The following is a 16,453-nucleotide window of genomic DNA, read 5'->3' on the forward strand; positions in this document are numbered from 1 at the left end:
ATATGATGATACACTTCGCAACAAGAAAAAAAAACGAATGAAACATTATGAAACAAGATCAATTTTTTGAACAACAAAAAATTAGCATGAATCTCACAGCAACAACGGACAGTGGATCCATGTAAAGGATATTCTGTGCATGGTAGAAAAACCACTCTCATGTTTTTGGCACATTCTTGACATTGCTACAATACATGGAACATTTTGCATTCTGACAATGTATTCACGTAATTTTGAGAGCATTTTTTCAGAATGATTTCGAGATTGCTCACCATGAAGTCGTGACGTAAACCTTAGAACAGGTTTGACTTATAAAAGGTAATGGGACAAATATAGAAAATGCTAATTATATATTCTGTTCAATGAAAAGAACAAAGACGACAATAAAAAAGTAGTACATACAATTCCCCATATTGGATCTAAAGGCTAAATCACGAGGCTAACTTATTCAATCTTATTACAAGAGATTAACCTGAAGCTTGAGTACATGTCTTCTGCTGAGAATTATTAAATTTTGCTAGCATGCATATATTGAATTATGGGAGTACCTAGAACTCACTTAGATGAGATATAATTTGGTCTCATTCACTTTGAAAACAAGAACAGATACAACCCACGTCAGCACACACGCATCTTATAGCATCACATCCAATGGCTATAAAAGATGAATGAGAACAAATTATATCTCATCTAGATGAGTTCTAGCAAAACTGTTGAATTAAATATTGATCATTTCAGGGAAGGCTCCCAGGAAATTAAAACCCAGCGGCGAACTTGGACTTGAGAAGTTCCACGACCCCGGCCTCCACCCGGAGCGCCTTGGTGAGCACCGGCGTCGGAATAGGAGGGTTGGAGCCGAAGAGCGTGAGCGGCACGAATACGATGCCGGGGTTTTGGCTGTTGAAGGAGACGACCATAGAAGCCTCGGTCTTACCGACGTTGAACTGAAAGTGCATGAGGCTGCGCGGGATGAGGAACGTCTCGCCAGCGCGCACCACCCTGGAGTAGAGCTTGTTCCCGGAGTCGAGGCTGCCGAGGATTCCCACGAGGAGCTCACCTTTCATCACTATGCCGATCTCGGTGGCGCGCGGGTGGATGTGCGGCGGGTTGGTGCCCTCCGGCGTGAAGTCCACGCGGTTCATGGACACGCCCAGCGTGTTCGTCCCAGGCCACTCGGCCACGTCGAGCTCCGTCACAGCCGAGCCGTTTGGGATCGATGTGTTGCCGGCCTTGGCCAGCTTGGACGAGAAGAGGAAGTCGTCGCCGGCCTCCAGCATGGGCTTGCATGTGTGCCCGTTCACCGAGACCGCCTTGCCGTCGAGGTCGGCGACGCAGAAGTCCTGGAGAGGGTCAGGGTCGGTAGCCAGGACGGATGGAGCTAGGAAAAGCATGGCGAACAGGCCATCCCCTAGGGTTTTGGAGTACCCCATTGCTTGCTATGCAAAGCTTAGCTAGGAATGATCAGCTAGAGTTTGCTGATGGAGAGTGTCTAAGGCACTGGTTGTTGCTGCTGCTAAGCTGTGGTGGATGACAGGATGAGTGAGTGGTGAGGTATATGGAGTCCTTTATATAGGGGATTAATGCACGCAATGGATGCATGGAGCTAATTAAGCTATGCATGTGCATGTCGTCACTGCATGCATGTGCAAATGGACACACACGAGGCAGAGAGTTATTTTACATAGTATATTAGTTGCGTCGAGATCAAAAATCCAAATCGGTGCCCAGACTCATCTGCTCCCGGTCGGGAAACAATTCAAAACAAATACTAGAAAAATGCAAAAAAATCCAAATTTTTTTTGTATGGTAGATAATTTGATGCGTGAGGTCCGCTCCAAATTTCAACTCATTAGGATATCTGAGCAGCTCTCGGCAAATAAGACAAATCGGGTCAAAACAGTGTGTGGACAGTAAATTTTTTTACAGACCCTGATTTTGTCTTTTTTGCAGAGAGCTGCTCAAATGTCCAAATGAGTTGAATTTGCAGTGAACCTCACACTTCAAATTATCTACCACCCAAAAAAATTGGATTTTTTTTGAATTTTTCTAGTATTTACTTTGATTGTTTTCATCAGCGCGGGTGTAGCTGAGCCCGGAAGCAGAAACGCCGCACTCCGTCGAGATCGCCTAACTTGCGATGAAAATGGAGATGGGTGCAACCGTGCAAGGCCATAGTCAAGGCCACTGCCGGTTGCTAAGGAAATGGGGCCAATGAACAGAGACAAGGAGGAGGTGCATCTCAGAGCCACCGCCGACTACTAAGGAAATGGCGCCCAGAGCTATCTCCCCTCCCCCCTCCCGCGACGCGCCCGCGCGCACCGGGGGGAATCCCTAGCAGCCAGGCCCTCGGCCCCGCCTCCCTTTCCTCCTCCCGCCGCCGCCGGCAGGCGCTGACGGGCAAAGCCCAGACGGCTCGGCGGCGGCGGGGCCTTTCCTCCTCCTCTGCCCGTGGAAGGCTGACGCGAGGCGGCGATGTCAGGTGGCGGCGCTGGGAGGCGGCGGGGGCATGATGCGGGGGCGTATTCGGCTGGTGGCTGCGCGCTGCTGCTCTGCTTCCCGAGCGTGGCGCGGCGGCTGCGGAGCTCCTGACCCGGGAGGTGGCGGCGGTCGGCCTACCGGCCGGATCCGGGCGGATCTGGAGGTGGGGGTCGGCCGGCGGCACGGATCTGGTGGTTCCGACGGCGGTGTGCTCTCTAGATGCTGGCTCTTTGGGGGGGGGGGGGCTGGTGTGGGGGCGGCGCGGATGTCCTGGGCGGATTGGCCGGTCCTCCAAGCGGCCTCGGGGCTGAATCTGGCCGATGGTGGTGGATGGCGTCTGTCGGAGTGCAGGGTCCGAGAGCCGACCTAGTCCGCGTTGGTCTTCCTTCGCTTTAGTGCTCTTCTTCCTATTGCTCCATTGTGGCGTCGAGCCGAGTAGGCGCCCGTGTTGCTGCTATGCTGCGGACGGATCGACGGTGCTGGCCATGGATGTGGAGGCATGCGAGCTTGACTCGGTCTGGTTGTGGATCGTGCCGGGACTTGCTCGGCGGTGGCCGTCGGCAGCTACTAGGCCGTGTTCCCCACGATCGACGATGATTGTCGGGTGACGCAGATGTGGATGCCCCCTACTGTGGGGACGCTCACCCAGGCCGGGTGGCTGATGCCGGGCTAGGAGCGGAAGGAGACGCCTCCCGTTCCTCCCACCGTGGCTGCGCGTTGTGAGGTTGTCGGTTGGCGGTGACTCGGGACATGGATGCCGGGGTGGCGACCCCATATGGTGGGCTACATGGTTGGCTCTCCGGAGGGCACTATGACGGCGGCGGTGGCTCTCCTCTTGCTCGTGTGGGCGACGAGGAGGTAGCATCAGGTGGCTCGGGCTCGCACTCCTTCGCTGGGGCGACGCCCAGATCCAGATATGGGTGTCTAGAATTGCCGCGGTTGCCCTGGTGGCCTCGTGTGGCACGGGTGAGTTGCCGAGTGAAAGCTCCGTGCTTTTGCGCCGACGGCGACGACGCTCGTGGGCGCCGCTTTCTTCTTAAAGACGTCGTTGTGGATCTCCTCTCCATGCCAGGGTCCCAAGCGAAAGCTCATGTCCACTTTGGACTCGGCAGCGGCGACGCTTCGCGCCGTCTTCACTCCCGAGGGCGTTGTCGTGGAGTTTAGGTGTGCTAGGGCGTAGCATGGCGTTGTATCTAGACTTCCTTGTGTTATCCTTTGGTAGCGTAGTTTCCTGCATGACCCGACTATCTTGAGATCTGCTTTGTAAGAGGGTTGCTTCTTCATCTTGTATCGCTCGGTCATATACTTTATTCGGTTGGTGCTTAAAGCTGGAGAGAGGAGATGTATCTCAATGAAGTAATGCGCGTTCATAATATTCGTGCACACCACTGCTCGTCAATCATATGAAATTGAGGGGCGTGCTAGCTGATGGTGAAATGCCAGGGTCTTGACATTCCTCATCAAACAAGTGACCACGGTGCATTCGACGATTTCTGCAAGTAATCCCTCCGTAAAGAAATATACGAATATTTAGATCACTACTTTCGTTCTTCGTTGAGCTTGGGCGAATATGACGTGTGTTGCCATTTCAACCGAGCTTGCTAAATTTCCTCGCCGAAGCAACGTGTAAGCTATTCTCCATCCGCAACGTACTCACGTTTAGCGCATAGCATGGTCGATCGTCAGAAATGGGACGCTTCTGGCCGCGGCGTACCAACCCTGAACTGAACCTGTCTCCGGTCTCTCTCAAATAGTTCTCTTCTTATTTTGATTCTCTTCTCTTCTCGATGACTTCTTGCCAATAATAGTAGCACATTAGCACAGAGAAGGGATTCTCATTGGCAACTACTGATCGACCAGTGAGCAAATAAAGTGCAGATATTGGGCCCTGCCTGTCTCTTTGCACTTTAAATACTAGATAATGAGGCACGCGTTGCCGCGCTCATCTATTTTTCTAATATATTGATAGTAACTTTTACGAATATATAGATCTGGAAGAAATAAATTCATATTCCAAATATTTATCATTTTTTATAACTATCATCTTCTATAATTTCCATGTCATGCTGGCCTCTTTTTAGATGATATTGGCCATTCTCTTGGTTTCATGTCTACCAAGATTTTTGTAGCATCTCATAAATTGGATCATAAATCTACAACCCAACATTTATGACAACCAATGTGCCAAAAGGTGACCATGGAAGGAAAATGAAGCCAAATGGCATTCCATGACACTGACTACTGTATTACTCTTGACAAAACTTCTCAGCAAGATACAGTAAAATGACATCCTTACAAAATCATGCATTCCCTCAGTTACATATATGTAAAGGAGATAAGCAATACCATTAAAGGATAGAATATCTGATACTACTAAGTAGTAGATGCATTAGTCAATGGGCCTGTGGAAAGCTTCCCGGTGCTCTCAGTGGATGGATTAGCTCTTCCAACCATTGGTGTGCTTGATACTCTCAATGCTTGAATCCTGTATATTTGTATAGAAAATAAAAACAGAAACAATACATATATTGAACCAAAGCGCAACAATAACCTTTCTGTTCTGATTAATACAAAAAATGAAAATTCAGTATAAATAACAATAGTAAAAAACACTGCAAAAATACTACTTCCTCCGTTCACAAATATAAGATGTTTTAGATATTTCAATATGAACTACATATGGACTGAAATGAGTGAACAAACACTCCAAACATGTTTATATACATTCAATTCAACAAAAAAATTTAGAACATCTTATATTTGTGAATGGAGGGCGTATTTAGTGAGCTGTGTGGCTGCACTTGGTCACAGCAGCACTCCGGATTCACAGCAACGGGATCCCCTTCTCCTTTCTCTCGCAGACGTAGCGACCTAGCAGTTTCTACATTTTGTTTTACGATGATAGTATAGGCCCAGTAGGCCAGTAGGCCCAATTGAACGTAATGCCCAAAAAGCCACCGGAGCAGCGGCCCGAAAAGTTCAACACAACCTGACATGCGAGTTAGCCTGCATACGAGATTTAGGTGGGACTAACAACAAATCTGACGGCCAAAAATGATTAAGAGTGGCGATCCAACGATTAGAAATGCCGATGGCCTGAGAGGGCTGGGAGGGTGCTCAGTTTTAATGTATCTAAATTCGATTGGCCAAGAAGATATGGTGCCAGCGAAACAACGAAAACATGATTGGCAGTAGCAATCAACGGGGGGCTCTGTTGCGAGTCAGACTTTCTAGCCCCGATCCATCCCTGCCTCCAGTATCCGGAGTAACCACTGGCTTCCGCTCGCCCGCCGCCCGTGCGCGGCAAAATTTCATGTTTTGACCCTTTTTTAAAAGTTAATCAAGATCTGACTCTAGTTTGTAAAAAATTCATGATCTTAGCCTTTTGATGTTGTTGCCACAGGCCTCTATCTCTCGCACGAACGACGGTAGAAGATGAACCGGAGGAGACAACACAGAGTTTTCCCGGCGACGAACGCCGCCACGGGCACACGAACGCCCTAATATTTTCTCTTTTCAGCTGGCTCAGTCATACAAGCAGTACAAGAGATGGTTATATAGGCGGAGCACGCACGCACTTAACGGCCAGCCACACCGGCCATGAACCCACGCACGCCCACTACGCACGCCCACCACGCGCTCCACTCCGCATGCATGATCTGCATGATCTGCTCGTCGGGCCGCGCGCATAGTGCGCACCACTACGCCCACTATACGGCCAGCTCCAACAGATTGCCTGGCTCCCCACTACTCCCGCTCAGCTGGACGCGGCCACACACCGGCCTCCGGCTTGAGCCTGTACACACATACGCGATACACACGCGCACCTACGCGCCATGCACACACATGGCTTATTGCCAACATTTGATACCGTTAGGGTTCATGGCGGTAGGAAACAACCCTACTGTGAAGGTGCCCGGCGATAGGTGCGAGCATGCACTATGTTTCATACTTAGGAAATTTTTGCAGTAGGGCGTGTAACCCTACCGCCAGGTATCTTGGCGGTAGGATGGTCAGATCCCAAAATTTTTGCAAAGCTGGGTTACATCTTGAAAAAGGTTCAAAACACGAAATTTAGCCCCCGTGCGCATCTACATGGCCGCATGTCACCTACCCATCAGTCGTCGTCGATCGATCGAGGCCTTCCGCTTCTCACCTTCCCATGTGAACTCTGCTCAGAAGGAAGACCATTTTCTACTGATTGTTGCTGCGAGCTGCGCCGCCATCTACAGCATCCAAAGCCACATTTGCAAGTAAGGAGGTCAATTTTACCATGGACACGGATACACGTAAATACCCGACATATCGATTGGGTATGGGCACATGTGTACGATTTGTTATGGATAGGGCATGTGTACGATTTTGTGTCCATAAATACATTCCGACCCTATCCAATTACCTTATCGATGGGTCACATGTGTTATAAACCAGTTACCGCGACACTTTATGTAAGTTCTGTACCCCACCCTCATCCATCTTCCAATAACCAATTCCAATCTATGATTGGATGGTTAGGAGGGGAATAGTATCCCCAGCCCACCGACGTTCAAGTCCTAAACTTGACATTGGTGGTTGCAATTTCCTAGATTTATTTCAAGCCTTTCGGTGATGTGTGTTCAGTGAGAGAAGACGTTCCCGTCGATTACGCAGACGTTTGCGGTGACTTCATCAATCAAAGGATGATGTGCCGGCTCAGTCTCTCGGAGGTGCTCATAGGGATAGGATGAGTGTGAGCGTGTTCATATGAGTGAGTGTATGTGCGTATGTGCGTGTACTGTGTTAAAAAAAACCAATTCCACAACCATAGAAATCTCTCGGCTGCTTGCACCACTATCACATATAAAATTAGCAATTACACCATCAGTCGACTTGTACTGATCTGCCTGATTGGTATCCATGGCATGGGAACCCATAGGGTATGTGCATGGGTATGTATATTTACCGGATGGGTAGGATATGGTTATGATTTTACGTTCATAAAAAAATATGGGTATGATTTTACGTTCATATGGGTGAACCATACTGCTAGCTATCTAGCTACTCCTCAGCCCGTAGCAAGTGGTTCTTTTTTTAACTGAAGTGCATTGCTGATTATCGTAGGATTTCTCTCTCCAAATTACAACATTGCAAACTTGCAATGCAAGACAGTGAAGACACCCTCTTACTTTGAATCAAAGTTTGACTAAGAATTTGACTAGCAAAAGAAAAAGTTATATTTCACAAAAGGTATACTATTAGGACGAGTTCGAGAGCACTGGGGAGGAGACCTGATGCCCCACAGCGCGGAGGCGCCCTAGGATTGGGGTGCCTGAGAGCTGTGAGCCCCACTAGGCTCCCTCTTCTAGCTTCAGCTATCTTTTTATGTATAAACTTCTCTTGCATTATTTGAGGATTTTCACTTGAAGGGAAAATACCCATTTTTCCTAAATTTTCAAATAGTAAGCTATAGCAACGTTGTAGGGTTTTCTGCAAGGTCCTGCTAAATGGCACCTATACATAATTTAGTTGTTGTAGTCGGATATAGTGCCATTTAGCGGCGTTATAGCACCATTTAGCTTATTTTGAGTTTGACGCTTTTGGCATAGCTTGATATTTTAAACTTTTTCCCCTGAAGCAAAAGACCCCATAAAACAACAACTAACACTTGGCACGTCATTAATTTTTTAGTCCAAATAAATCATAAAACTATTCAAATTTAGTTATATTAAAGCATGAAAGCTAATAATCTTATGGGTACATTTCACATCAATAGCACAAGCATATTCATTAGTGATGCCGCACAATTATTCATCTCAATTCTCATGAGCACACATAAATATATGAACAATGTTACTCATATTCATCCTCGACGATGTCAAAACACATGCACCTGTGCATGGACCTCCTAAGCACAGCAAGCATGAGTAGTGGGTGAGGAGCTCACCGAGGGTGGTGTACGTTGATGAGGCAAAGAAGTGCGCTGTCATCCGACATGAGAAGTAGGAGGCAAAGGTGGCGTAGAAGAGGTTGAGGAGGCAAAGGCGGGTTGGACTTGGGGACGAGGCACCAACCGACATCAGAGGTGAGTAATGACAGCGGGGATGGAGACCAAGGAGGGGGAGGGACACACGATTCTGCGGTTAGCGTGGAGACTGTTCCAGGTGCGGGGGACACAGGGAGGTAGATGCGGCGCGTGGTGGTGGTGGCGGTAGGCGGCACTGGAGGCAACGTGCTCGATTGGGGATTAGGACATGTGATTTGGGGGAAAAAATTCATGTCCCGTGCGGGTAGTACATGTAAGGATATCAGTGACAAGTGTAACTCGTCATTGGTAAGTCTTTACTAGTGACAAGCACCACATACTTCTCGAAAAAAGACAAGGACCACATACTGCTTACTCGAATAACTTTTAGATTTTAGTGTTTGAGATAGGATTAAGGTCCAATTTTATAAAAATTGATACCGAAGGTTCCAAACCTTCCCTACATTTAACTTCCAACATCACGAAGTTCATGTGAAAATTTTGCATTTTTTTGCATTGATTTGCTATTTTTTAGGCATTAAATGATTTTTATGGTAGATATAATTAAAATTTGAACTACACGTATATTAAAACAATGCCTACAATTTGGAAGAAAGGTCATATTTAAATTCTTAAGTACCTTACATGGTAGTTGTAACTGAAGAGATGTATGGAAAATTCAAACTTTTTAGTCGGCAAAATTTTAAATCTTAGTTGCATTTATTTGTTTTATTTTATTTTTAAAAGTTAAATAAATATGAAAGATGAAATTTTGCATGGCACCATGATACAACCTCAAGGGGTTGTGCTTAAAATTTCAGTCAGTTTCACAAAACTTTAGTTGTACATTGTCAAGAAATCGAAGCATCTCTGGGAAAGCATCATAGGTTTCAAAGTGAAATTATGAGGTTTGAAGTCAAGCTCACGATGGCTTCAGCATTTCAACATAAAATTTGTATTACAAGTTGATATTATACTATTATGTACTTATATACCTTGATTTTTTATTTTGTTATGTAATACACTTATATATTTTTTGAAATAGGGAGTTCAGGCACCATACAAAGTACGTACGTATAGAAAATATTGATCCTGAAGGCTTCTAAACTTTTTAAAAATAAAAAATACAAATGTTAAAGTTCATGTCAAAATTAAGCATCGTTCTGCATTGGTTTGCTATTTTCAGGCATTAAAATGAATTTATAGGTATTGAAGGGTAATACATAATTAAAATTGGAACTACAAGTATATTTAAAAGTGCCTACAATTTAAAAGAGAAAACAAATCATATTTAAGTTTTGAAGTACCTTCGGAGATGTTATCCGATAAATGTATTAAATAAAATTCAAAAATAAATTTAAAACCGCCTTGAACAACACAATCCCCCACTGTGGGTGAGCATGGAGAGGTCCACCATATAAATAAGCGGCGAGCCACTTGACTGAAATATAATGGTACAATCAATGAAATATTATGAAACAAGATAAATTTTTAGAACAAACAAAGTAGCATGAATCTCAAAGCAACAACGGACGGTGGTTCTATGTACGGGATATTCCGTGCATGGTAGAAAAAACACTCAAGTTTTATGCATATTCTGGAGATTGCTACAATGCATGTCACATTTTGCATTCTGACAATGTATTCACGAGATCGCTCAACATATGCCATCGTAACATAAACGTTTGAACATGTTTAACTTATGAAAGGTAATCGGACAAATATACAAAAAAAATGCTAATTATATACTCCATGCAATGAGAAGAACAAAGACGGCAATAAAAGTAGTACATTCAATTCCTCATATTGGTTGTGAAGGCTAAACCAGGAGGCTAACTTCTTCAATCTTATTACAACTGCATGCGAGATTAACCTGAAACTTGAATACATGTCTTCTGCTGAGAATTATTAAATTTTTCTAGCATGCATATATTGAATTACATATTGTTCATTTCAGGGAAGGCTCCCAGGAATTAAAACCCATCGGCGAACTTGGACTTGAGAAGTTCCACGACCCCGGCCTCCACCCGAAGCGCCTTGGTGAGGACCGGCGTCGGGATGGGTGGGTTGGAGCCGAAGAGTGTCAATGGCACGAAGACGATACCGGGGTTCTGGCTGTTGAAGGAGACGACCATGGATGCCTCGGTCTTACCGACGTTGAACTGCAAGTGCATGAGGCCCCGTGGGATGAGGAACGTCTCTCCAGCGCGCACCACCCTCGAGTAAAGCTTGTTCCCGGAGTCGAGGCTGCCGAGGATTCCCACGAGGAGCTCACCTTTCATCACGATGCCGATCTCGGTGGCACGGGGGTGGATGTGCGGCGGGTTGGTGCCTCCCGGTGCGAAGTCCACGCGGTTCATCGACACGCCCAACGTGTTCATTCCAGGCCACTCAGCCACGTCAAGCTCCGTCACGGCCGAGCCGTTCGGGGTCGACGTTTTGCCAGCCTTGGCCAGCTTGGACGAGAAGAGGAAGTCATCGCCGGCCTTCGACATGGGCTTGCACGGATGCCCGTTCACCGAGGCCGCCTTGCCGTCGAGGTCGGCGACACAGAAGTCCTGGAGAGGGTTAGGGTCGGTAGCCAGGACGACTGGAGCTAGGAGCAGCGTGGCAAACAGGCCAGCCGCTAGGGTTTTGGAGTACCCCATTGCTTGCTATGCAAAGCTTAGCTAGGAGTGATCAGCTAGAGTTTGTTGATGGAGAGTGTCTTAGACACTGGTTGTTGCTGCTGCTAAGCTGTGGTGGATGACGGGATGAGTGAATGGTGAGGCATATGGAGTCCTTTATATAGGGGATCGCAATGGATGCATGGAGCTAATTAAGCTGTGCATGTGCATGTGCATGTCGTCACTGCATGCATGTGCAAATGGACACACGCGGCAAGGCAGAGAGTTTATTAAACATATATTACTTGCGTGGGTATGAGCTAGCTTGTGATGAAAATGGAGATGGGGGCAAGGTGAGAGTCAAGGCCACCGCCGGCTGCTAAGGAAATGGGACCAACGAACAGAGACAAGGAGGAGGTGTATCTCAATGGAATATTGCTCTTGGAAACGGGTTCATAATATTCGTGCACACCTCTACGCGTCAATCATATGAAGTTCATGGCCGTGCTGATGGTGAAATGCGAAGGTCTTCATTCAACGGCGAAACAGATGAGATGTAAAACGAATAAGCTAGCCTAATTGGATGCACTGGAAATCACAATGTGCTTGCTTGTCTGCTCTCACCTTGGCATTCCTCATCAAACAAGTGAACACAGTGCATGCGAGGATTTCTGCGAGTACGTACGTACGTACGTACGTACGTACGTAGCCGTTTCGTTCTTCGTTGCGCTTGGGCGAGTGCGACGTGTGTTGCTATTTCAGCCGACCATGCTAATTGGTCTCGCCGAAGCAACGTGCAAGCTATTCTCCATCCGCAACGCAGCCGTTGGGTGGTCCGCCGGTTTATCTCTAGTTGTGTACGTTTACTAGCGTATAGCATGATCGATCGTCAGAAATGGGAAGCTTCTGGGCTCTGGCCGCGGCGTACCAACCCTGAACTGAACCTGTCTCCGGTCTCTCTCAAATAGTTCTCTTCTTGTTTTGATTCTCTTCTCGACCGATGACATGTTGCCAATAATAGCACGTTGGCACAGGGAAGGGATTCTTATTAGCTACGACTGAACGATCAGTGAGCAAATCAAGTGCAGATATTGGGCCCTGCCAGTCTCCTTGCACTTTAAATATTTGATTGGCCAAGAAGATGTGGCGCCAGCGAAACAATGAAAACATGATTGTCAGTAGCAATCAACGGAGGGCTGTTGCGAGCCAGACTTTCTGACCCTGATCCGTCCCTGTCTACAGTCTCTGGAGTAACCCCCAGTTACCGTCCCCTGTACCTGCATGGCCGTATGTCACCGACCCATCAGTCGTCATCGATCGAGGCCTTCCGCTTCTCCCCTTCCCGTGTCAACTCAGCTCAGAAGGAAAAACATTTCTACCGATTGTTGCTGCGAGCTGCGCTGCCTTTATAGCACCCAGAGCCACATTTTCAAATAACACAGGTAGAAAACAGGGCTTTAGTTGGGACCTGCCCAGCCCATTAGTTCCGGTTCTGTCACGAATCGGGACCCATGGGAGCATACATCTCAATTTGTGCGCCCATGGGGCCGGCCGGGCCTCAGGAAGCATTTGTCCCGGTTCGTGTGGACCCATTGGTCCCGGTTCGTGCCTAGAACCGAGATAGAAGGGGGTCTTTTAGTCCCGGTTCCAGCCATGAACCGGGACCAATGAGTTGCCTATATATACCCCATCGCCGCGGCAGAGCACTCCACAGAGTGCTCTGTTTTTTCTGGCCGGCGAGGGGAGAGCTTTGTGGTGCTCTAGCTCACCTCCTATGCACATGAGGTGTTCGATGAAATGCCCGAGCCACACTAGTTAAGCTTTCTCCTCTCGAAGCTCGACCTCGAAGCTTCATTTTCCCCGAGATTTGTCTAGGTTTAGCGGTCCGTCACGTCCCGTCCCCGTCTTCATCGCCGTCGATCGCCCGCGCCGATCTCGTCGCCGGCACCAGCGTGGTGAGCCTCTTGTTCTTATCTTCTTTCTGAAAGAAAAAAATTCTTACTTTAGATAGATACTTGTCTAATTTTCTTATTTTTATTATTTCTTGTTATTATATAGTGCGATGGTTTTGGTATCTGCCCCCGTCGGCCCTCGTCCTGTCTATGATTCGGATGTGGTATATATTATCTTTTATAACTATTTGGTTCATTTGTTGTTTATGACAATTATGCCGACCAACGTGACATAGATTTTATTTATCTAGGAGGTATGTGAACCGGAAATTTCAACCAACGCTATTGTCGAGAGGTTAAATTTAGTTGAAGAAGAAAACAACTACTTGAAGGAAAAAATAAAAAAATTGAGCGGGAGAAGATGATATTGGAGTTGCATGTTGCGGATGTCGTCGATGATCACAAGATCAAGATGGATGCAATGCGCTTGAAGATTAGAAAGATTAGAAAATATGCCATTCATGCCGAGGCTTGGTATCATTATGCCGTTGGATCAATTGTTACCTTGGTTGCGATTATGATCGCATTTGTTGTTGCATTGAAATGTTTTACATAGTGTCAATGTATGGTTTAATTAGATGCTCTGGAGAGCTATATGTTGTTCAATGTGAACTATGTATGTACTTTGGTTTTAATATGTGATGATGAACTTCTATTAATTTGGTCACTTATCTATCCATGATGTTCTGTAATGGTTTATGACACACTTAATTATATATAATGCACGAAGATGAACCAGCAATGGATGTACGGTGACAGACACACCTCCGAGTACATTAAGGGCGTGCATAATTTTCTCGAAGTGGCTGAGGCAAACAAGCAGAATGGTTTTATGTGCTGTCCATGCCCTAGCTGTGGGAATACGAGGTCTTACTCTGACTCGAAAATCCTTCACACCCACCTGCTTTATAAGGGTTTCATGCCACACTATAATGTTTGGACCAAGCACGGAGAAATAGGGGTTATGATGGAAGACAACGAAGAAGAAGAGGACGATGACAACTATGTGCCCCCTGAATACGGTGATGCTGCAATTAACGAGGGAAGCTGCTGAAGATTAAGAGGAACCAGACGATGTGCCCGATGATGATGATCTCCGCCGGGTCATTGTTGATGCAAGGACATAGTGCGAAAGTCAAAAGGAGAAGCTGAAGTTCGATCGCATGTTAGAGGATCACAAAAAGGGTTGTACCCCAATTGCGAAGATGGCAACACAAAGCTCGGTACCGTACTGGAATTGCTGCAGTGGAAGGCAGAGAATGCTGTGCCCGCCAAAGGATTTCAGAAGCTACTGAAAATATTGAAGAAGAAGCTTCCAAAGGATAACGAATTGCCCGACAGTACGTACGCAACAAAGAAGGTCGTATGCCCTCTAGGATTGGAGGTGCAGAAGATATATGCATGCCCTAATGACTGCATCCTCTACCGCGGTGCGTACGAGGATTCGAACGCATGCCCGGTATGCGGTGGATTGTGTTATAAGATCAGACGAGATGACCCTGGTGATGTTGACGGCGAGCCCCCCAGGAAGAGGGTTCCTGCGAAGGTGATGTGGTATGCTCCTATAATACCACGGTTGAAACGTCTGTTCATGTACGAAGAGCATGCCAAGTTGATGCGATAGCACAGAGAGGACCGTAAGAAAGACGGAAGTTGAGAGCACCCGCTGACGGGTCGCAGTGGAGAAAAATCGAGAGAAAGTACTGGGCTGAGTTTGCAGGTGACCCAAGGAACGTATGGTTTGGTTTAAGCGCGAATGGCATTAATCCTTTCGGGGAGCAGAGCAGCAATCACAACACCTGGCCCGTGACTCTATGTATCTATAACCTTCCTCCTTGCATGTGCATGAAGCGGAAGTTCATTATGATGCCAGTTCTCATCCAAGGCCCTAAGCAACCCGGCAACGATATTGATGTGTACCTAAGGCCATTAGTTGAAGAACTTTTACAGCTGTGGAATGGAAATGGTGTACGTGTGTGGGATGAGCACAAACAGGAGGAATTTAACCTGCACGTATTGCTGTTTATAACCATCAACAATTGGCCCGCTCTCAGTAACCTTTCAGGACATACAAACAAGGGATACCACGCATGCACACACTGTTTAGCTGACACCGAAAGTATATACCTGGACAAATGCAGGGAGAATGTGTACCTGGGCCATCGTCGATTTCTTCCGACCAACCATCAATGTCGAAAGAAAGGCAAGCATTTCAAAGGCAAGGGAGATTACCGGAAGAAGCCCGCCATGCGTACCGGTGATCACGTACTTGCTATGCTCAATGATTTGCACATAATCTTTGGAAAGGGTCCCGGCGGACTATCTGTTCCGAATGACGCTGAGGGATGCGCACCCATGTGAAAGAAGAAATCTATATTTTGGGACCTACCCTACTGGAAATACCTAGAGGTCTGCTCTTCAATCGACGTGATGCACGTGATGAAGAATCTTTGCGTGAACCTGCTAGGCTTCTTGGACGTGTATGGGAGGACAAAAGATACACCGGAGGCACGGGAGGACCTGCAACGTTTGCACGAAAAAGACGGCATGCCTTCAAAGCAGTATGAAGGTCCTGCCAGCTACGCTCTTACCAAAAAAGAGAAGGAAATCTTCTTTGAATGCCTGCTCAGTATGAAGGTCCCGTCTGGCTTCTCGTCGAATATAAAGGGAATAATAAATATGCTAGAGAAAAATTTCCAGAACCTAAAGTATCATGACTGCCACGTGATTATGACGCAACTGCTTCCGGTTGCATTGAGGGGGCTTCTACCGGAAAACGTCCCATTAGCCATTGTGAAGCTATGTGCATTCCTCAATGCAATCTCTCAGAAGGTGATCGATCTAGAAATCATACCAAGGCTAAGGAGTGATTTGGCGCAATGTCTTGTCAGTTTCGAGCTAGTGTTCCCACCATCCTTCTTCAATATCATGACGCACGTCCTAGTTCATCTAGTCGACGAGATTGTCATTCTGGGCCCCGTATTTGTACACAATATGTTCCCCTTTGAGAGGTTCATGGGACTCCTAAAGAAATATGCCCGTAACCGCGCTAGGCCAGAAGGAAGCATCTCCATGGGCCATCAAACAGAGGATGTCATTGGGTTTTGCGTTGACTTCATTCCTGGCCTTAAGAAGATTGGTCTCCCTAAATCGCGGTATGAGAGGAGAATGACTGGACAAGGCACGCTTGGAGGGGACTCAATAGTATGCAGGGACGGGCATTCTTGGTCTCAAGCACACTACCCAGTTCTACATAACTCTACCTTGGTGACCCCGTATGTCGATGAACACAAGAAGAGTCTGCGCTCCAAACACCCGGAGCAGTGTGACGACTGGATTACATGTGAACACATCAGGACTTCCGGCAGTTGGTTGGAAACACGTCTCAGAGGTGACAACATTGTTTGTGATGAGCT

At 46.9% G+C, this 16,453-nt stretch overlaps 2 protein-coding genes across 2 annotated transcripts; both read right to left on the bottom strand.

Annotated features, from left to right (window-relative positions):
* Positions 1-730: 730 nt before the first annotated feature.
* Positions 731-1,518, bottom strand: LOC141021458 (oxalate oxidase GF-2.8-like). Its single transcript, XM_073497322.1, has one exon. It carries the CDS (start codon positions 1,428-1,430, stop codon positions 756-758), a length of 675 nt encoding a protein of 224 aa, XP_073353423.1. The 5' UTR covers positions 1,431-1,518; the 3' UTR covers positions 731-755.
* An 8,732-nt stretch (positions 1,519-10,250) lies between these two features.
* Positions 10,251-11,231, bottom strand: LOC109742636 (oxalate oxidase 2). The gene has a single exon (XM_020301736.4). It carries the CDS (start codon positions 11,125-11,127, stop codon positions 10,453-10,455), a length of 675 nt encoding a protein of 224 aa, XP_020157325.3. The 5' UTR covers positions 11,128-11,231; the 3' UTR covers positions 10,251-10,452.
* Between the last annotated feature and the right edge of the window lie 5,222 nt (positions 11,232-16,453).

Source organism: Aegilops tauschii, chromosome 4, assembly GCF_002575655.3.
Source record: "Aegilops tauschii subsp. strangulata cultivar AL8/78 chromosome 4, Aet v6.0, whole genome shotgun sequence".
NCBI lineage: Eukaryota > Viridiplantae > Streptophyta > Magnoliopsida > Poales > Poaceae > Aegilops > Aegilops tauschii.